Source organism: Anopheles bellator, chromosome 1 (assembly GCF_943735745.2).
Source record: "Anopheles bellator chromosome 1, idAnoBellAS_SP24_06.2, whole genome shotgun sequence".
Taxonomy (NCBI): Eukaryota; Metazoa; Arthropoda; class Insecta; order Diptera; family Culicidae; genus Anopheles; species Anopheles bellator.
Genome location: NC_071285.1, coordinates 33,922,776 through 33,945,275, shown reverse-complemented (window position 1 = coordinate 33,945,275; position 22,500 = coordinate 33,922,776). Strand labels below are relative to the sequence as shown.

At 39.6% G+C, this 22,500-nt stretch overlaps 3 protein-coding genes across 8 annotated transcripts in view; 2 read left to right on the top strand and 1 right to left on the bottom strand.

Moving 5' to 3' along the window:
• The window catches only part of LOC131206079 (dipeptidyl peptidase 4), an 11,037-nt gene extending 5,686 nt beyond the window's left edge, over nt 1-5,351 (top strand). For 2 of the 3 annotated variants that reach the window (XM_058198470.1, XM_058198469.1), the window contains exons 12-17: nt 165-340; nt 408-618; nt 711-896; nt 967-1,124; nt 1,189-1,394; nt 2,528-5,351. In XM_058198470.1, the coding sequence (XP_058054453.1) occupies nt 165-340; nt 408-618; nt 711-896; nt 967-1,124; nt 1,189-1,394; nt 2,528-2,665 (1,075 nt within the window). In that variant the 3' untranslated portion in view covers nt 2,666-5,351. Of the gene's footprint in view, nt 1-164; nt 341-407; nt 619-710; nt 897-966; nt 1,125-1,188; nt 1,395-1,482; nt 1,584-2,527 lie in introns of all 3 variants that reach the window. The other variant, XR_009156784.1, reaches the window with a different exon arrangement.
• A 1,480-nt stretch (nt 5,352-6,831) lies between these two features.
• Nucleotides 6,832-16,142, bottom strand: LOC131216475 (JNK-interacting protein 3). 4 transcript variants are annotated; one of them, XM_058210976.1, is made up of 10 exons: nt 15,565-16,142; nt 14,142-15,066; nt 13,774-13,791; nt 13,579-13,636; nt 12,161-13,497; nt 11,468-11,655; nt 10,811-11,349; nt 10,567-10,727; nt 10,264-10,494; nt 6,832-8,292 (listed from the first exon to the last, which is right to left on the bottom strand). In XM_058210976.1, exons 1-10 carry the CDS (start codon nt 15,661-15,663, stop codon nt 8,189-8,191), a joined length of 3,660 nt encoding a protein of 1,219 aa, XP_058066959.1. In that variant the 5' UTR covers nt 15,664-16,142; the 3' UTR covers nt 6,832-8,188. The 4 variants fall into 4 exon arrangements, with proteins under 4 accessions (XP_058066959.1, XP_058066958.1, XP_058066960.1 ...); XM_058210975.1 differs by having other exon boundaries at nt 10,811-11,370; nt 11,432-11,655; nt 15,586-16,142; XM_058210977.1 differs by having other exon boundaries at nt 15,586-16,142.
• A 3,222-nt stretch (nt 16,143-19,364) lies between these two features.
• LOC131215466 (homeobox protein Hox-B3-like) overlaps nt 19,365-22,500 on the top strand; it is an 11,837-nt gene continuing 8,701 nt past the window's right edge. Inside the window, exon 1 of the mRNA XM_058209855.1 lies at nt 19,365-19,675. Within this exon, the coding sequence (XP_058065838.1) occupies nt 19,365-19,675 (311 nt within the window). The remainder of the gene's footprint in view (nt 19,676-22,500) is intronic.

Below are 22,500 nucleotides of genomic sequence, written 5' to 3'. Positions count from 1 at the left end.
ATCTTTGTTGTATTGCTATTAATATTCTTTTTAAATACAGTTAATATGAGGGTAGTTCCACTATATTTTTTACTGATACTGATACCATTGAACGATTTACAATCCGATGTCACTAGGATTACGGATTAGTAACCTTCATGTGTAACTTATTGGCACAATTTCAGAGCGGAACCGACGTGCATCACTTGTGATTTAAGTGACGTCCTGTGGGGCAGCCGTTACTACTACAGCAACTGTTCATTCTTCGACGCATTTGTCAGCTCGCAACCGTTCACTTCACACTATGCGGGAATATCCTACTACATACTGGAGTGTAAAGGTCCTGGGTTACCATTGGCGGGTATGTAGGAGTTGGGTTTACTATCAATTCATTGCGCGAAGTGGATTGATTCTATGATTTATTCCAGTTGTTCATGCGGCGCACAATCATAAGCTCATGCGCGTACTATACGACACCAGGCCGTTCTTTGCTAGCAAGCTGTCGGAACTCGCGCTTCCATCACAACGGTCATTCGAAATTCCGCTTCCACATGGTACAAGAGCGGCTGTGCAATTACTGTTGCCTCCCAGCTGGCGAGAAGAACTACGTGATGCTGCATTTCCGGTACTTGTTGAAGTGTAAGTTTATATCAAAGCAATAGTTACACTGCTTTGAATCAATCGTATCTACTCAAAATAAATCTTTTTCCTTGTATGGTTCCGATACGCAGAAACGGGAAACCCGGATCGACCGCAGTGTCCGAAGAGTTCAAAATTGACTGGGGTACGTATATGTCGAGTCACAACGACGTCGTATACATCCGGCTAGATGTTCGTGGAGCTCGTGGTCAGGGTAAGCAGGCTCTGTACCGACACCTTGGCGGTGTTGAGGTTCAGGATCAAATCGCAGTGCTTAGGTAAGGCAACCCAAACGATCAAGTTTTACGGAAGTAACGCATAACACATTCTACTTTCATGCGCCAACAGGTATCTTTTGGATACTTTAAAATTCCTTGACGAGACACGGGTTGGAGTGTGGGGCTGGGGTTACGGAGGATATGTCACAGCTATGATACTTGGCTCTCAGCAGCCTGTGTTCAAGTGTGGCATCTCGGTGTCCCCGGTAACTGATTGGCTATATTACAGTAAGTGTTCCGCGCTGCACGATGTGTGAGAATAGAACTTAACAAATGAAATATTCCATCGCAGACTCTGTGTTTACTGAACGAGTCCTCGGAGTGCCAGCTGAAAACTACAAAGCGTACGTCGAAGCGGATGCTACGCAAAAGGGACGCCAAATTCCGTCTTACTCGTACTTCCTGATACATGGCCTAGCCGATGTTACGGCACCATACCAGCACGGTATCCAGCTAGCACGATCGCTTTCCGAGTCTGGCACGATATTCCGATATTTGGTGAGTAAATTCAGCTGGTGTCGGTGGATCTTTTCTTATGTGAAGAAAACAGAAACTCAATAACTAATCATTTCTAATTTGCGGAAAGGAAAGTCAAGATTCATGAGATGACTGTAAATGATAACAGTTTGTAATGTAAGCACCGCTCTTCAAATTCATTGCTTGAAAAGGATTCTGATCACTGTACAGGTGAAAACCATGATTGATTAGTATTTTTGAAACATCTTTAGATAAAGACTAACAGACAGTTAGAGTTAGACTAAACGAGATTTTTGTCCGAACGATCGCATGGATCGTATTCACAAAAAAGCATCCGATGAAAACCATTTTGGTTTCGAAACCCTTTTTCTTCACAACCCATAGATTGCTGCGTTGATATTAGTTTACCCTTACGTGCTATTTTCTGGGGGAAACTTCTTCTTTTTCGTTTTTTTGGCTCACAGTTTACAGAAACTATTAGAGATTTAGACATGCATTTGATTAATTTAATTTCGTTCGTTGTTTCGTTTCGGTTTTCGTAGCAGATTAGTGTTTTTTTTCTAGTTTGTAGTTGCTTTTGTCAAAACATCTGCGAAGCAATGGTCATGGGGAATGACTGAGAGCGCTGTATTCCTCCACATTTGCATGATGGCTGACTTTTCTTTAGAGTTCATTCTCCAAAGCACAAGGGCATCATTAGCAAGTAAGATTAAATATATGTGCAGCTTTCATGGGCAGGGCCAGAACAGACATGTGGACTCTAATGCTAGGAGAGGTTGAAACTGTTTTACAGGCAATGATTTTGGGTGCTGAAGGGCAACTAGATCATGTATCACTGCTTATTCAACTACCACTACATGAAGCTGTGAAACTGAACATAACATTTAAAGATTAATGCAGTAGTACAATTGCAACCTTTCTTCGCTCCGTATGACATGCTGAAATGTTAAAAAAATTGGATGCATGAAAAGCCATTTTAAAACGAACATTAAAACACATCAAATGATAGCCAAACATTCTTTAACAACTATTCACAATTCTTATAGTTTGTCCACTTCTTTAGAGTGTTTATATTCTTATTCACCAACGACCCTGCACTTGGATGTTTGCTAATATCATCTTACCGGCCCAATGGCTTCTGTTAATCGTTGCAGAGTTACGCGGACGAAGGTCACGATCTCACCGGTGTGATCGAGCACGTATACCGATCGATGGAAGATTTCCTGAGGAATTGCCTAACTTTAGACTCCGACGAGGATAAACCAACAGAAACGCATGTACCGAATGAGTAGACGTCTTTGTTAGACGCGTGTAAATGAATGTTGTGAGTATATTGTTTGTTAGGTAACATCGTTGTATTCTGTTGGTTAGATTTGTTTTGCTACCGAAATTTCGCAACCAATTCGATTGCAGTATCACCGCAATGGTGGGGTGTACAATAACTGATAAGTTCTAAATAAAATAGACATATCAGAAAAATATGGTAAAAAATGCTAAATTAAAAACGATAATAAAGCCTGCCGAAAATCAGCGAGCGTAAAAGAGAATACGACGAAGTTGTTTATGGGTATAAAAAATCGAAACCCGAGTACCGGTTTGTTACCGTAACACTATTTTTAGTCACGTAATAGCAAAATAACTGATCGAAGCTCCTAGCATACTTACGAAAATCCAAAGTGTGTTAGCGAAGAAACTTGCTTATGCCGCTGGAACTTACGTGCGTGAAACGCTGCGGAGCTGCCGGACACGAAAGTAGAGCACACAACGCATACAATTACAAACTGGGAATGCAGGAAGTATGGCAGACAAGAAATAACACAAAATCAAAAGAATTGATAAACGAAAACAAAAACAGTCCTACTTACAATAACGAAACTGATGAGTGAGTTTTTTCGTCTTCTTTAACGTCTATTTAAGTGTAATTGTAGCAAACAAAACAATGAACGAAAACAAAAACAGCGAATCAAAAACCGTACGGCACCACCCAACAATTATAACAACCAAACGAAAACTTCAACCAACATAGCTAAAGCAAACGACGTCTATACAATGTAAACTAGGATTTAGTTACTTAATATGCATTCACGCAAACCAGACTAGAGGCAACAATGCAGCTATCGTTTAGCAAACTGTAGCAAAATCCAGTACCGAAACCAACATGCAAGAGAGCCATAGTGAATCTTCTTCCAAAATGATATTGAAGCGAATCGTAAACTGTGCACACATGGTGTTAGTGAGCGGCAAAACTGCAATTCTCAGAGACTCAGATGGCTAGCGAGCGTAAACAAAAGTAATACAAAGAGTGACCCACGACAAGTAAGTTTAATTGTAGAATGTATGACGCTCTAGAAGTAGCATGACAGCCGAACATGCGAAGTTAGCATCAAGAAATTGGAGATTTTCATAGTTATTTCACGTCATAGTTGTTAGAATTACAGAAGAGCAAGAGCAATCAAGGTGTAAGCATAACACATGAATTAAAACAAGAGACAGAAAATTTACGTAACAAGCAATTATGTCGCAACTTAGACGACGAAAAAACAAACAAACAAAAACGTGAGTGGTCGAAAATAAAAAAACACTTTAGACAGAAGTCTAGGGCGAGAAATTTTCTCTAGAACACTACGAGCGGTAGTCAAACATACAGAACGAAAACATTACAAACTACTCATCGAAGCGTCTCTGCTAGTGCGTTAATGTTAAGGCAAAAGTTACTCCGAGACAAACCTTTGAATGGCCCATGCGAAATCTAGTTTGATTAAGAAACATCAGTGGTTTACAACGGTCAAATCAGAGGTGTAGGACTTTTACGACACAGATTCTTCCTTTAAGGCTTGTGAAGGATGAAAACCCCCTCTTGATTACGTGAAAAGTTCACTGCGCAGATTAATCGATCCAGCATTCATTCGGAGGAGTACTAATACTTTCTGAAATGTGACGTGACACGTGCTTGTGCCACATATAAGCGACATTCATAGTAATATGCGGTGCTAGAATCGCTTGTTTAACTATCCATTACTTGAAGTTCCGCGAATCGCCTATTAAGAGCTATCGGGTTAAAAAGTAACGAGCTGAGCAAGGCTAACATTTTATACCATATTCTTCCATCATTCTTTCCTTATTTGTTACCCTTTATTTTGTGTTATTAAATCCTTATTCCTTACATTTCTCTTTCATTTTTCTGGCAAAAATCCCGCTCGGAAGACTATTGCGGTTTGGAAAGATAGCATCTCATTTGTTGGTTTCTACATTTCTTTGATAACAATATTAACTTGTTCCATCGTTTATGTTATGTAGTTGTTTTTTTCCATTTCTTTCATTCGCATCAATTGGACAAAGGATCCATTTCGTATTTCAATGTCGATAGGCAAACTAGGAAACTGATCAAATTACAAACACAACTAAAAACTCTAACAAATTAAACAGATCTAACAAACTAAGCCATTCACATAAATGGGCAACAGCGGGGATCGTGAATGCAACTGAGTGAATTGCAACAAGGAACGAAGTGGTGAGAAACCTGAGTGGAATGTATTCCACAAAAGGACTACGGAAAGCAACTTCTCAATAGTAAAATGTGAAAGCAGCGAACAGTACGAGGAAAAATAATTGTTGTGCCATTCTATTGTATAATATGAGTAACACAAACTAGAATATGACACGTCATTCAGACACACTTAAATCGATACACCGTGGAAGAAAAGCGAAACACAACAACAACAAAAAACGAGAAAAATGAATAAGATAATCATAATTTATGCTTCCCAGCAAGTTTTCATTACATAATGGTTGTGAAATTGAGAATAGAAAAAGTGGACAAAAGAATCAAACAAATAAAACAAAAAAAAAAAAAAGAAGGAAAACCACTGCAAAAAAAGCAAAACTAATATTTGTAAATAAACGTTAATATATTTATAGTCCAAAGCCGAGAGAGAAAATGAAGAAAACAGTGGAAAACAGAGCCGCGGTGAAATGTGTTCGCTAAATAAATAGACAGTACGAACATTTTTTTTGTTTAAAAGCACAGACAAATGGAATAACCTACGATAATTTATGGTAAGTATTGCCGGCAATAGAATAAAATACATTCACTACGTTCGCATAATATTGAAAGCTTTACTGAGCAGAAGTTAGAGGTCACCATTTCCCATCCACCTTCTATTGATTGAAGCGCTATTATTTTTCTATCTTTTTTTTTATTGTTATCCAGGTTTTTTGGGGTTAAAGTTTGGTAAATTTGGAGTAGTTTTTGGCTTGGTTTAAGTTATAAGTTTGGATGACTTTTAAAACAAATATCTCGAATAGAACTGGCTCTCTGGGATGTCTATCTATGGGATGAGAGAACTATGTCGTCGCTTTCGTCTGGTTGCGCACAATACTGACTTTCTGCTACAAATCGAATGCCTTGTGAATTAAAAAAAGGATATGAAATGACCAAGGAGCTTTACCCACTCCATTTGTGGGAACTTTGGAGCAAGTAGTTATTACCACCCGAAGTATCCAACCCATGAACTATTATTTAAATGTTTGATGGAATACTTATTAGTCTATGTCTTCATCCAGCCTTAAATCGATATTATCTACTTGGTTAAATGCGTGATCATTCGCGATATCGTCATTAATGTTTTCCTCCATGATAAAAAAATCTTAAACTACATCAGTAAAATTAATTCCAGGCGTCTCCATATGCACCAGGAGGTGTTTTATTAAAATAAGCCTAGCGAATGAATTGGCAAATATATGCGACCAAAACATACTGAAAATTGCCTAAACTTTGATTGTAATGCCCAGTTTAGTTGCGGGAGGTCGCGGGAAAAATTTGCTGCATTGCCAAAGTTGAAAAACTGTGTTTTTTCGTAGTTGTCTATACTAATTCCCGATAAAACTATACCAGCAATATGAAAAAAGAATTATTCATAAGAAAGAAGAATTAATTACCTTTCGAATGATGTATAACATAGGTATATTACCGTTGCAAAACTATACTAACGATCGCGTTAAAGTAGCTGACAAAAGTTGATTTTAAATAGCCATTTTTATCACTCTTTCGACTTTGAGAGATGTATTCTCGGAATCTACACAATATGGAAGGCTAACAATTCGGATTTAACATAGATAACTTATCTTTTTTAGGCTAGTATGATTAAAACCTCAGTTTTCTAAATTGACTTATGACCGCCTTTTCCCCATAGTGCAGTGGAGGGACAAGGATAGAGCCGTTACAACAGTGTACTGTACGCACTGTACGACGATTTTACAGACGTGCGGTGTATAAGCGGCCGGTTTATCGAGTTGGCGGATGAAGGCGCTCGATGGAGTTTCTTAGCAGGCCAATACCAGGATGTAGCTGCCAGATGTAGAAAAAGAAAAGAAAAAGAAGAACAAACCAAAGGCAAAATAAGGACAGGACAAGAAGGACAATACTACGCACTATGTTTAGTTTTCTTACTGCGTTGGTTACTTTTATTTGATTTTTTGCAAATAATTCTGCTTCTATTTTATACAGTATGCATTGTATCTGGCGTCTGCACACCTGGGTAGTGTGTACGCGAAAGGTTACACAATATTGAATCAAAGTAAAAACTAGATTTACAATCACGTTAAAGAATCGCTTCCTAAAGGTATAAAACACTCCACTAAAACAGTATGCTCTTCCTAAGAATGAAATAAAAACCTAAAGAACTTTAAAATCTTTCAAATTCACGGCCTTAATCTTTCTATTGTAATAGCACAGCTTTAATTGGCTTAAAAGATGTTTATAGGTAAATGTCTTATCGTAGGTTTCAAAGCACGATGTTGCTGTGAACAATTCAAATTCTATCCAAGAACAAGGTTCCAGAAAACAACAAGGAAAATAGTTATTGAAATAAAAACAATTGTTTAAAAACATCGAAAATATACCTAAAATTTTCACGAAAACAATACACCAACTATAATATATACAAAAGAAGAGAACTTCTACTTAAACGTTTATGTAAACGAAAAATTTGCTTCTAAAAATAATTTTTGTTTGTTTTAGGTTAATAGTATCTGCATTTTAGTGTAATAGCTACCATGTGATCTGACGATGTCGCAAGCTGATTGCGGACTTGAATCAATTGATAGCAATAGTAATAATTAATCTTCGCAATAACATTAATCATAATAGTGTAACTGGTTTAAGTGTAACTTGTGTACTTGTGTCGTATTCGAACATGGTAGGGTCCAAATTAAAAATTCGATTAATCTTATTCTTTGGCGGGCAGGTGTTGGTTTGTAACTTGGAATCATTTGTCGTTGTTTTTAGGATGTTTGTGCTGTGGTGTAGTAATGGCGTCTGAGGAGGTTGTCGTGAAGCGGAATTTGTCTTTACTTGCAGCGTACACTAACCAGTAAAGTAGTTCTTAAAACCTTCGGTAAGATGTAGACACAGGCTTTTGACAAATTGTGACTAACCCGATTCCAGCCAAGAGTACGGTGTGTGCTTAAAATGCACTACGTTTACAATAAAAATCACTGACACTAAGCAACACACTAAACAAAACCTAAACCAGGGGAATAGACTACGGTCCTTACTTTGCCAAGTTCCCCTATTTAACTATCCCTATGCATATGTTTTGCATGGTTGTGTTATTTTGTGTGTAGCGTATTTGCGAAAGCAACTATATCTTGTTTTTCGTGTATCGTGTACGTTTGTTGTGAAAAGTACTTAAAATACAGAGTACGACTCGCTGTCCTTTGCGTTGTCCCCAGGCAGCGTGCGGATGAATTCGTCGTGGTAGTGGCGAGCGACGGAAATAGACAGACAAGCTGGGCTGCTCCAAATATTGTGCAGTTTAGCGGTTGCTAACCTTCCACACGATGATGTAACTCTTTTCATTTCGAGTTTCAATGGTTTGGTTAGCTTCCAACTCAACGCTGGCTTCCATGTCTCCGTCGCCTAGTAAGAGATGGTATAGAACGAATGCTTTAGTTTAATCGTGGCGCAAGTTAAGTTATACATTAGAATCTAATATTAGTGTAAAGATAAAATACTAAGTAACTTTTAATAAGATGCAATAAAAATGCACACACATTAAGATCAAACATTAAGTAGAAACCGAAAACAAATAAATTAAATATGCGCATAGTAAAGCATTATGCGCAATAGCAAAACAATAAACATATTTTATAAAATAACCATAAGGTAGACTTCTAGGCCGAAATTCCAACGATAATTTTAAAGCTTTCCCAAACATCATTCCAAACCAAACATTTATCATTAATTGTAGAGTTGTACCATTATTTCCGTACATGAATAGAATAATTGAAAATTGTTGCATAGTATATCCTCCATTCCGCACGAAAAACAAAGTCGAAAGCAAGATATAAAAATTAAAGCTTCTTCTCAAAGCCCTTAACCCCGTCAATTACATGCCAATTGAGAATCGTATATTACTGAAAATATGTTCATAATTAAAAATAAATCCGATCGTATATACATAGAAGCTGCTAGACCCCCCGGAACAGAAAAAAATACATTTCAATGGCATAAACATTACCTACACCACATATAGAAACATTTATCAACGGATCGAATATGTACATTTCATTATATGAAAACTCGATACAAGCTATCTACAACGCCCGTAACATATGGCACGACATAAATATAAACCTACAGGTTATCCTTTAGTTCAACCAATGAAAACTTTAATGCAAACAAAACAAGAAACCATCAAACGAAGGAAAATAAAGTATCGGAAAAACTGAAAGTAACATACCTTCACAAATAGATTCGAGAATTATAAATGGGTTTCGATTGCATTTGATTTCTCTCTGTGTGTTTTTACTACTTCACTTTTCAAGCTCATTTTTGCCTAAATTCAACTACAAACAGATAAATCATCATACGATGAGCTAACACGCCAAACTAATAAATGTGTTGCGGCGTCGCACATATCTTCTACAATTTCTTCTAAAATAGAGAAAAAGAGAGAAGAAAAAATAATGATAATGTGATTGGGAGAGAATAAAATAAAACCTGCAGAATTTACATCATCACTTTTAAATAATCGAAAAGAATTAAACCATAAGTTATAGATAAACAATATTCGAAGTGGGTATGTTTGATGCAAAAGCAACTGAACAATGAAAAGCATATACTCTACTTAGTAATATCTACTTAGTAATAACTACGCGTCAAGTTATAAGACAATTGTCCTTTCGCGGTCGTTATCTCAATTCCCCGTACCCCGTATAAACAGTGTTCCAATCAGGATTGAGCATTATTTCAAATATCTTTGATTGAAAATTATACTTTAAGCTTGTAAGTCTATCGTTGCGGTTTCGATCAACATGAGTGTTTCAAATATACACGACTACAGCGTTATTACAGTAACTTTTAAGCCCTTGCTTACAACATATTGTCATTGAAACTAACAGCACAGCATCACAAGTTAAGTAATGCAAACCTTTAATTATTAACTAAAACTTTTCAATGTAAAACAGATCAGCCACTGTAAACAAACCACTTCAACTACGCTAGGCCATGCAAATTTCATGCTTTTTCGATCACATGGTAAAGGTAACATCGGGACAAAGCTTAGTTTAGCTAAATACTCTATTCATCGTATTATCATGCACAGTCTGCACAGTGTGAGTACTAAAATTCGGCCCATAAATCTGTCGCTATTGATTTCTTTTTCGAATAGTACTAATTTTTCATCAAACGATGAGCATATGACAAACCAGTCATGGCCAGTTCCATAAATGCGACAAACAATGGAACATATTTAAAAAATGGAAATTATTTGAAATTTTGCAGACCTACGCGGCACTACTATGTAATGTTGCTTTTTGTTAGCGTATCAGTTTATAAGCACCAGCTTTAGCACATTGAATATATCAAAACCGAGGCCCAAAAACATACCTAACCGAAAGTCAATATAACCTTCGCCACCAGATATAACCAGCATATCCTTCGACGTTGTAGGGAGCCCATGGTTCGGCGGATTCATCGGTACGGATACAAAGAATTTCACCGCATCGCGGTGCCCGTGGAAAGAAAGTTGAGCATTTGCGAACCGCGGTGAGTATGGTGTGTTGGAAGCACCGCTAGCATCGGTTAAAGGAACGGAGATGACTACGCCGTTGCCAGTTCCTATGAGACAGCAAGGAAGTGGGCATTTCCGATATATTTCGTTTGCGACGTAAATTGTCCGACATGGCTTACCTATCCACAGCCGGTTACACGACACCAGCAGAGCCGTAATGCGTACAAAAGAAAAACCTAACTTGCCAGTTCCTAACATCTTCGATACGTATGGATCAATGTCTATATCCTCCAGATGATCGTATGTTTCAGCCGAAAACAGCCTTAGAGTAGAGTCCAGTCTGAGTAGCGAAAGAAAATGGATTAAAAAATTAAATGTATCAACCGGTTCAAGTTACCTGATTTACTACCGTTGGAAACGCACCTTATAGAAACCCATACACCCAAACCTGTAGTAGCCATTTGACGAATCTGACTCTCCTTTCGAGGGTGCGCTTCGAATGACTTCAGGATACACAGCGTAATGGGATCAATGACATGGATTTTATTCCGATGAGCGGCCCACACCTTATCACCGACAATGGTCAAACAGCGAACCGAGTACTTTGGCGAGCCCAGCGTTAGCAGATGATAGCTGTTGAGATCCCACTCACCGTTCACCTGTCGACGGAAGACGGCCAGCGTTCCATTCGCCAGGGCCACTATCACGCGTGATTCGACGTGAACGATGGAGAGTACCGAGTCTGGCAATTTCACTCGATGTAAACAAACGTTCCACCGAGCAACCGAACTGTGCACGTACAACATGCCATTCTGTGCTCCGAGCCACATAGTCGGACCGATCGATGATATTGACTCCTCGATTGCAGACGACTCTTGAGGCTTGGGGGAAGCGACGATTGTATTATCATTACCATCGACCGCCAGCGGAACAACAATGTCGTTCTTGCTTACGTTGATGTTCTCTACGATCGCGTTACATCCCTGCAAAAGACAGAATTTTGCGTTCTAGTGCTGCCTAATTTTTCCACGTACGACTTCCTACCTTATTGTTATGATTAAGATCACGATCGTTGCTTGCTTCGGTTGCTTGCTCCAATGACATGTCCACCGATGGAACTACCTCCTGTGCTTGTTCGGTAACTTTATGTTCTTCGGCCGCCGTTTCCGTTGTTGCTACTTGATCACTATTGGATGGTCGTTCTACTTTCTCGTAGGATACCTTACCGATATCGTCCGGAGATTCTCCTGGTTTCTCCAACATTTTACCTGTAGCGATTAACCAGATTCGGAACATTATTATTATTATCATTGTTCTTGAATCTTTTGGAACGAACAGGCTCAAGACTGGCAATCAGGCAACCAATAAATTCTTAGGAGTTATTCAATCATTAAAATCATGGCGTAAAAGTACGAAAAAATCGATTTCTTGTATATACTAGATCGTTGATTTGTTTGGGTAGTGTTTTAGAACAATTTAGAAACAATTTGAACTGAAAAAGTAAAAACCGTTTTATGGTGAAGCAGGTGATTCGAAATATTTACAATGCATATTGCATATATTACACAGCTTATGTTTTGTCATTCAAAAAAAAGTGTTATTGTTTTCAGGTTAGAACGGGCGGAACTATATAGCACCAACTTAAAATTTCGCATTCGCAAAAAAAACCTGCAGTATTTGGCATTTTGTTCTCTTTGTAATGAACTTCCATTGAGTAATGATAATGGTTCTTCTTAATAAAGAAATTAACCCGAAATCAGAGCATGACCGTACCTGATTTGGTAACTTCGCTGTTTTCCAGCATCGCATAGTCCATCTCTAGTGCACCGCGCACGGTGCAAATGCACAGAAGATGATTCTGGCAAACCGGAAAGGAATCCAGCACTTCCGAAGGGTTTTTCGCATCTATTACGGTAACGGTGCTCGCAGAGTGAGTGCTAGTGCAGATCCACACGTATGAGCTTAGTTCACTATCGGCATCGAACGTGGTCGGCGCTCCCAGCGCCAACAGCTTGCGCTCCAAGAGCTCTCCCAAATCCTTCGCATCCGTCGTCTCCGAGGCTTCATCTCCTGTCAACTCGGTAATCTGTGCACCGCCACCACCAGCCGTGTCTTTCGCGTAAAAGATGCTCGCTGCACCTACAATACAGCCACCATCCTTGGTGCATCCACCCTGCATGTTGACGCCACTGGCGCACCAAACTTTCATGTGTGGACTAGCTTCGGCCAGAGGCCGACAGTAGACAGGGACGGGAACGGGTACACCGCTTCCCGTCGACCGTCCAGTTCCGCCACCACCACCACCACTACCACCTCCACTCACGCCACTGTTTACTGATGGAGATGGCTTCAGACTAGGTAAACTCCAACCGTATGCCTGCAACCGGCCGTCCTCTTTTTGGACGTGTGCACGCACTTGGCGATATTGATCACGACGTCGTTGCATCGCTCGCTCCGACTGACTCAGCTCGGGTTCCTTCGATAGCACCAAAATGTTACTCGCATGGCCAGAGGAGCGAAGTAGAGCACCAGAGTTACTGCTCAGTCCACTGCCACTGCCGCTGCCTGCCCCAATGATCATGCGTCCCTCGGGCATGGCAGGCAGCAGTGACGTTTGCGCGGATTGCGCACCTACGCCACCATAGCGGTGCTGCTGGTGTAGACGCCCGGGGGACTCACTCGTTGGCCTGTCGTTGGAGCTGAAGAGATTACTAAAAAACTTCCAAATGCCTTGCTTTGACTTCTTGTCTAGTGTTTCGACGCGGGAAGCACGCATCATTTCCGTCCAGCGAACGGCATCTTGTAGCTCCATGAATCGCTCTTTGTACTGGTTCCGCTCCATCAGCACACGGGCCATTTCGACCCGGGTGAACCGTTTGCGTTGCGCCATTGGTACGTCACCTTCCTCCTCCTGGTCTGTTGCCGAAGACGACGCTTGTTTCACCTGTGCCTTGGTTTTCTTGAGTTCCTCCTCAAGCTCGGATACCTTGACTTTCAGCTTATTGCGCGCCAGTATGCCTGCGTTCAGTTCTTCTCGGAGGATTTCAATTTCACCCGTCAGCTCATCCACCTTGACGATTAAATCGTCCTTGACGATATTGAGAGCATTTCTAAGGAATCACGGAGGAAGTTTAGATTTGAAAAGTTCTCAAAGTAAAAGAAATAGTGTATCTGCGACAAGCCCAACTTACTTTGTAGCTAGCAGCTCATTGTTTTCCATTATCAAATTTTCCACTTCCTTGCCCATACCTATGCACCGAGAAAAAAAATATCAAAATTGGCTTTAATCATAAGATCCAAATATTAACGCTCCTCCCAAACCCTAACGATGTGGTAACGTGCGACATGAACAAGACATGAGTGGAAATAGCTTGAGAAGCACTTACCGAAAAAGTTATCGTTAGCTGCAAAGTAGAGAAGCCGATGGAAAAAGAAGTTTATGATTAGTAAAGCCATTCAGGGTTACCGCTTTTCGTTAGAAACATCGTAGTGGATGACAAACAAACAACATGCTTATGGAGAAACATTATTTATATTAATCTTCAGCTTAATTTTTTCTTACAATTGCCTAATTGTTTGTAAAATGAACATATGCAAAATTTAAACGATACTCTAACATCAACTGTGTCAATAAATGGATATGTTTGTTGTTTGAAATTTTGGTTTGTGCAACATTTTCCGTCTGACCGTATCGACCAGTCTAACGGTGAAAAATTAAGAACAGTTGCTTCATATGAGCGGAACATTGTAATACCTGATGACGCATAGTCGCCCGGATGCACCCAGGCACCAGTGATTTCGTTCTCTTCACTCTCCAAGTTATCATCCTGAAACGACAGCTCCTGATAAAGCGTGTTCGCCGACCTTTGCTCCTTTTTCGTAGTCGTCTTGCCAGACACACCGCCAGAAGGGCTTTGCAGTACCTTTGCAGGTGTGCTGCTGGCTTCTGCTGGCGTTGTTACTTTTTCTGGTTCTAATTTTTCGGTAGCTTTCGTTTCGATTTCGTTCTGCAACGATGGTGGGCCAGAGTCGGGCCCACTGTCCTCCTCGCTGCAAAGTGTTTCCGTATCGAGCATGGTGGAGTTCTCGAGTGAAGCAAACCCGTACGACACTGGGCCTGTCGAGCGCATCATGGGCATTAGACGCGAACGAGACATATCAAGCCGTTCGGAGGCTGAACCAGCCTGCGAGTGGGTTGAATTGCCCATCATCAGCTTCGTTCGCTCCATGTAGTCAACGTGAGTCTTAAACAGCTCCGTGTACCGTTCGTGCAGTTTACTGTACTCCTTCTTCAGCTCCGATTCCCGCTCCTCCAGCCGACTAGCGTGGTCCATGCTATTTTTGTGCTTTAACTCTAGCATCCTCACTATGCTCTCCAGTGACTCGAGCCGGCTGGCGAGTTCCTTGTTCTCCTGCTCGGCCAGATCCTCTGTCTCCAACAGTTTCTGCTCGGACTGCTTGCGCGCATTTTTCTCACGCTCGTACTGCGTCACCAACTGTTCGTTGTCTTCACGCAACAGCTCCAGCTCTACATCCTGTTCCTGGTTCGTCTGATAAGCCGAATCGAGGCATTCGAGTACATTTACCAGCAGCGGCATGAGTGTTTTGACCACATCTTCGTCGTACCGTTGAATCATACGCTCAAACTCTTGGTAAATGCTTCCGGCTAGCGACTGCACCTGTTCCGTAGAAATGGGCGATTTCAAGGTAAAAATGTAAATAAGTTGGCATAGCAGGTGACACAAAATGGTAACCCGAGCGCTGCTACTGATACACTTAAGACGTTTGCATTGTTTCGGGGCCGTTATGGACGTTAAACAGCTTGGACATTCACAGTCGTCGAAAGTATCATATATCTGCCGATATTTGAAAACCAAAACAATGGAAATGTATCAAGTTACGTTTCATGTACAGTTCCGTGGCTAAACCTTCTTCTGACCAGAATAGCAGATCAAAAGCACATTAGGTAATGCTCCTAATTAGATTTACTCTACGCATTTCTGCCTTTGCAGAGGCAACAGCATAAAAACATAGATTCCAAATACCATAATCGGTTGCTTTGAAGAAACTGAACCGCTAGACAGGGTTGACGAGCTACTTTGCGAAGCCTTTCTTGCACGTTTGATTTGTGTTCCTCCCCGAGTTCGCGGACACAACACCCTTTCATCACGCCCAGCCTCTGCAAACGTCCTTCTTACCTTTTCTGACATCACCATTGCAGAATCTTCGTGCGTGCCGTACACGACTTCCGTCGCTTCGCTCGTATCGTTTTCCATCTTTAGAATGCTTAACTCCCGTTCCGGGAGTACGTATCAACACAGAGTTTGGCGTTTCACACAGCAATGTTCATTTGATAGCGGGAAACTTGTGAGATAATTCAAAGAGAGAAAATCCACACATGCACACACGGAGAAAGGCGAGGCGGACTGTTAAATTACATCCTTATGATGAGGCTTAGTTTTACGCCCAATCTGTTGAAACTCATAGGAATCGACTGGTACGTTCCGTGCTCCACTAACGACGATTTCAGCGACTTTGTCGGAGCCATACTTGCTAAAACCATACTGACAAACAGAATCACAAGCTCACACGCCAATTTTGCACATTGGTCCTGAACACAAGCACAGCAAAATATATGCACGCACGCAGACGCGAAGAACGAGAATCACGCTTTGCGTCCCTCTTTGTACACACCCAAAGATTCACACAAAGACGACGAAAACACACTGTTTTAACGGCACAACAAATCTGATCGCGATTTATTCTGTAATTCCTTCAGCGTAAAACTTCCTGCTACATATTCTTCGTCATCCCCACGAAGAAAGAAAAAAAAGATCTCTCAAAACAATAATCCCTATGAAAAAGTTAGGTCTTTTCATGCAAACGTCACATCTTTCTGACGTTCTCAAGTTCTGTCAATGAAAAACTAAAACACTACAAAAATCAGAACAGGGTGTATCAAGTTTGTGTGATTTTGAATAATGATTTCGAGAAATTTTATGTCGTCATTATTAGATAATGAGGATGAAAAATTACTTTATCCAATCAAAAACCAATCAAAACACAATGATTAAAAATTAAAGTTTTTTTTAAATTATTATTGCATAACCCATTGCATTGCATGCATAATGCAATTGCATTATTATTACCATCATATTATTCAATGGTTCAGTAGCTAAACTTCTTTTTGCGTAAATAACTAGCTAGCGTTTGCAGTTCTTTTATGCAAATTTTAGCGGTGAAAATGTTTACTAATTGATTTTTATTGCATAACCCAAAGAGCCACGAGCTTTCGGAGCTTTCGGACCGACGTGGACACCAAAACGGACGGTTGTCGTCACTCAGTTGACGAAACGACCTTCGACGACACACTAAAACTCACTGTTCTGAGAAAGCTTATTTTATGACAAATAAACTGACAGCTCCGACTTGTTTATATTCGTGACCATTTTCGCTTCGAAGTCCGAAGTTAACAGTGTCGAGAAATACCAGCTGGCCTATTTGTTCGTTGTTTTGCCAAAATGAGCTATGTTAACAAAATTAAACGAAGCGGAGTGTTTTGTCGTCAAAGGAAAAGGTTTTCGAAAGCGTGGAGAGGATCGGGGAAACGGGGAAACGATCATACATTTCATACGATCATACGATCAAACAGTAGGCTGCGACGGCGGTTCAGTGTAGTTCGTTAATCGTGAGGATGTTCCGTGTTATGCGTAAAACGTTTTCACAATTATACTTTTGTGCAACGATTGATCCATTGTTCCATTTTAGCTTCGTGCGTGTTCCATCAGCAGTACGGCAACCGGTAACAACGCCGTCAACATCAAAATCAAAACATGCACTACCGGCCACCAGCTACTGGACCGATCCTTAAGGACGATCTTTCATTTGGTTCGGGAACGAGCATTTGGTGCGCAAACATTTTCAAGGAAAGTAAGGTGTAAAGAAATGAGTCTCGTGTGCAAGGTTAGGTATTTTGTGGAATGGGCATCCGTTTCGTTGCATGTTAGACGAGTGCTGGAATTGAATGAGGATTGAATGAGGATCGACTGCAACAACAACTGCCAAGGAACGATTGGTGATCATAGAATGCTACGCAAGATCTTTCACGGGTATGATTAGTTAAAAGCAAGGTTGTGTTATCATTCTAACATTGTGATCTTTCCCTTTTGTAAACACCGGCAATTAAACGCGGCGACGTTTCGACGAATGTGGCTTATTTCAGAGTCTCAACAAATACGTTAACGCTGGCGGTACAGAAGACGAAGAGCGAAATCAACGAGCTGAGTGTACCGACGGAGCGCAAACCGCTTCTGACGTGTCCGTTTTTGCTGTTTTAAGCCGTCTGACGAACGGTTAAACGGACGTCCGTCGGACGTTAAAACGGAAGGTAAATCGGACATAGTTGGGTGAAGTATAGCTCGCGCGAAAAAAACGCGCGAAAAAAACGATCTTACACATATTTCTTAATCCAACTATATTTCGTTTTTACTATTTTGAAAATGGATCGTCCATAATTAACAAGAACAGCTAAAATAATTAGCTCATAAGATGATAATATCAACTGTGGAATCTTACACTGCGTAATTAGGCTTTTGCATTGCACAGCTTGATGTGCATTTTCAACTAAAAATATATATATGTTACTGTTCATCGATAGTTCAAGAATTTCGAGAATTGAGTATCTTTCGATAAGGCTCAAATTTCGACAAACATTACCAACTTCTTGACTGGAACATATTTACAAAAAAACCAGCACGAAACCTAATTAATGGATCGTAGAATTGATAGAGAGAACATAGAAGCTTTGAACCAAATATATCTTAATTAGATATAAATTAAGCGAACTACTGCTACAGACCAGAAAAGAACTAATCACATATCTACAATCACCAATTCTTATGCAATTTCGGTTGAGTCAGAGTAATTATGGATAATTGTGTTTTCATCTGTGTTTATTTAGAAAAGGCCAAACCATTCTCATTTGCTCTTAATTACGAAAACAGCAAAATAAGATATCGGAACTTCATTACTTCAAATTAGTTCTGGTCACATACTCCATTTTCCAGGTATATAATGGCAAAATACGTTCCAATCAAGCTCCTGTTACAAACTTGATGTTGGACGAACATACATTATTAAACCCTCACAATCTCTAATTTTCTCCGGACACATACTTTGAAGTACTCTAATAACTGCTAATCGGCAGTAAAAGGACTTTATCGCTTGGTAACAACGCCGGAGAAGAGCAAGAAGCAGACGAGGCAGTAGTGAAAAGGAAGCACAAAGTAGCTTCACGCAATGGGAAAACATTACATAAAACCCATTTTCTCGGTAATTCAAAATCCATTCCAATTGTTCCGAATTTCTTATATGCCTCTCGTATACAGACAATGGGTGGTCGAAAGGTGGCCATTCTCTTCACATTGGACACCACAAAATGATAATTTTGAATTACTGTGATACCGTGTTGCCACGCCCACTACATTCAAGGGCATCGAGTATGGCGGCGAGTCATTGAATGAATGAATGAATGAACTTCCGTTGGATGAACCAATAGGAACAAAAACCCGTTCGATAACGGAAACGAGGAAACGAAACCTTCTTTTGGGCACATTTATCAGTTAAACATGAACCACCGAGCAGTATACGTCGCGAAATCGTAGTGATAGATCTTTATCCCATTTAAAATACCCAATATTGGCTAAGCAGGTGTACCTAGTAGTTGCAGGTCTACAACTAAACCGAAGGAGAAGATTTGATCAGTTCTTTTATTGAATGTACATCGATAACGAGTATACAAAGTGTGTAGTTTTGTTTTGTTTTCGTTTTTGAATCCCGGCTTTCAAAAAAATATCAATGGACAAGTGACCAATCATCTTGTTAAATGTGTTGATTTAATTGAAACTAACAGCGTGAACCAAAACTTGCTCAAGAAAGGAAACATCTGGCAATAGGACTTGGAAAGTGCGAAAATATAATGAGTGGTGAGCAGCAAACGCAGAGCAATTCAGTTAATTCGCCTCACATGACCGATGTTTCGGGCCATCTAGCGAGCAATGATCTTAGCATGGATGCTGCCGTCGGGCCAGGATCGGACGTGCTATGCCGAAACACCAAAACCAGCAGCAATGCCAATTCTTTTCGAATCGAGGCACTACTGGCAAGTAGAGAACAGGAGCAACCTACTTCTTGCAGTAACGGCGAATTGTCACCTAAAATGAAGGTGATGAATAACAACGGAGATCTGAATGGGGATGGAATAAATGCGAATGAGGATCGTAACTCCAGGTAATTATTCAAATACGTAGATCCAGAAATTAGGTACGCAGCATTAAATGCAATGTTTAGGTTCATTATCTTAGGATTATTGTTTTAACCCATAACGAAAGACAATTTAACATTGCGATACAAATTTGATATAAGGATTTGGTTGTTTAATTAGAATAAGAAAAAGCATAAAAAGTTTTTTTATCTGACCATCGAGTTACAAGCGGAACAAGTTATCGATTTGTTAGGACACATGAAATCCTTCTACAGAAAAACAAAAATTATTGATAATGATTGTTTGCTTATTTGAAAATTACATACATACATAAAAATGTGTTCGGCTTATTGATTTTTCTAAAGAGGAAAAAGTATTAAGTATAACAATGTTACAACATGTTTTGTTTGATAGGGAAACATAACATATTCATCAACGCTTTTTTGACAAAAAAGTAAGTATGTATTGGATGAAAGCAATTGGATAATAAACAAAGGATTCAACCATTAGAGGACAAACTATAAAGATTGACGATACTAAGAGACATTTCATTAGATCCAGACGGTGACTTGCAGAAACATTTGTTACTTTCGTCGGAAATATGGTCAGTGTTTCAGAGCGTAAATGAAAGCCGATTGATAGTCTGGTCGACGTAGTTCTAAGACAGAAATACTATATCTATTAAGGAATGAAATTGCTTTTTTAGTCTCATGCAGATAAGTAATGGAATGCAAGTGTTGAATAAACTGAGAAACATCTTTTCTCGAAAAAGAATGGATCTTTCATTAAACGTAAGAAAAAGAGGGTCAAATGCACGTTGAGCTGTAATTAACCAAAACTAAAACTAAAGCATTGATTTGACAATTAATTGATTAACACGATCAAGATAATCGCGATTTTGGTCTGCATTAGATACTTCCTTCAGATGAAGGAAAGAACAAAAAGTAAAACAACAATGTATCAATTAGCATAGGATGCCAATACAAAATCGATGGATTCGACAAGTCAAACGATATGCCAATCAAAATTTGATTTGTATCTTCTTCCCAAATATAGTAAGGACTATCTTCCCGCCTGGTCATAGTTGATTAACAAAATCATGTGTTTTGATTTGTCCAATAAGTTGAGCGTTATATATTTTTATCACATCAAACCTGTACTTATCAGTATATATTCACTCAACTGCTACATCTAGACAAGGATGGTAATATTCCTTATCGCTCCCCTGCTACAACCGTGTCGATGTTATTTCCAGGTACTGATTACCACCCCATATCGCTGAGATTAATCATTGCTGGGCGACAGTGGCACTTACACGGCAATTCCAAATTAATTTCCTTACCACTGATTACGGCGCACACGTCAATCAGGTATCAGGTTGACCAGCTTCGTGGTGGCATTTCTGTTGATTACCTTATTATAAACATACCGATAGTCCGCAGTGAGAACCTTGTCAAGCTAATTAAATTATTCGATCGATATGGACACTAATTGATCGATTCGACGACTCAATATGTGGCGCTGTCTCACAGTGTTTTGTTTTGAGAAGTGTCGATTACTTCGGGCTAACATCAATAATATGTGTTATCTATTGTTGAATAATTTATTTATTGTTGGCTGACATTAGTTCTAACAGCAAACAAATAATTAAGAAAACAACAAATTGCTTTTAAAGAGAATTTGTTTTAATCTCTTGTTTTAATTTTAGTCTGAAGTTTACTCTTCGGGTTATTCTTCAGTTTTTCAATAGCGCTCAGAAAATATCATGTTATATCTACGAACAGAAGGAGTACGTTATCTTTTTCCTTATAATTCATTAAATAACGTAACCAAGGGGTAAAGTGATTCAAAATTTTCTGGTAAATCTAATTGAAAAATTAAAAGAATGGCAATCAACGTGAACGAATAGCGTTCAGTGGGGAGTTCCAAGAACAGCAGCAACTTAGAAAACTGTTGCTCGTAAAAAGTGGTAATGACTTTAGAGATCTAGGTCAAGTGTTAAGTATTTCATACAAAACGAGCCTATACAATCTTTGCATAAATGGAAATTTCGTTAACGCATCAGAAGAAGCTTTACTTTGGACGCTGTGGGATTGCATTAAGTGGGTGCTGGGGGAGTTTGTAAAACTTTCGGCCAAACGAAGATACAAAATATTTGTTGCTGATATTTTATTTATTTTTCAACATAGTCACCTTGTAACTACAAACGCTACTCTCAGCGATGCTCGTATCTCTGTAACCCGTTCAAATAGTACTCGACAAAGTAGTACTAGTGGTAAATAGTACTATTCGAAATAATTGTTCGTCAAGTCGATTGTTAAGTCGATAGTGTTAAGTAATGGCATTGTGAGCAAACGCGTCCTCCAACGCGCGGACTTTGTCATTGCCCAAAGGTAATTTTGAATGTGATAACACATTGTTTTACAAGTTCATAACCTTTACATTCTGCTCTGTTTAATTCGGCGGTCGCCTAGCAGCATTTGGTGAACGTTCACGATATTTTCGCCGGAATCATAGTTGGTGGACATTCCGAACCTTCATAGTCTTCCAAGCTCTTCCGGCCATGATTAAATTTCTTCGGATCTCTACCGTGATAAGCAATTCTTGTTCTTATCCGACAATTACAACCGTCGAGCGGTCTGCGACAGAGACGATATCAATCTCTGTAGCTCACTGTAACGTTGTGTTTATACGGCCAGGATTGTCTCAATGTTTACAGTGGTAAATGATTGTACAGAGTCCCCATGCTTAGAATTCATCTCTTCTTTGATTTGTGTGGTCGCTTTGCGTTTCAAAAGTAAATGTTTAATGACACCTTCATACAAGATTTTATCCATTTTTACAAAACCAC

What these genes read in the sequence shown, in the direction of transcription:
- LOC131216475 (XM_058210975.1), bottom strand. Translation starts at nt 15,663, where the DNA reads ATGGAAAACGATACGAGCGAAGCGACGGAAGTCGTGTACGGCACGCAC. An exon ending in CAGCGAAGTTACCAAATCAG is followed by an intron (nt 11,656 to 12,160) that starts GTACGGTCATGC and finishes TAATCGCTACAG; the next exon opens with GTAAAATGTTGGAGAAACCA. An exon ending in GTGTAACCGGCTGTGGATAG is followed by an intron (nt 10,495 to 10,566) that starts GTAAGCCATGTC and finishes GCTGTCTCATAG; the next exon opens with GAACTGGCAACGGCGTAGTC.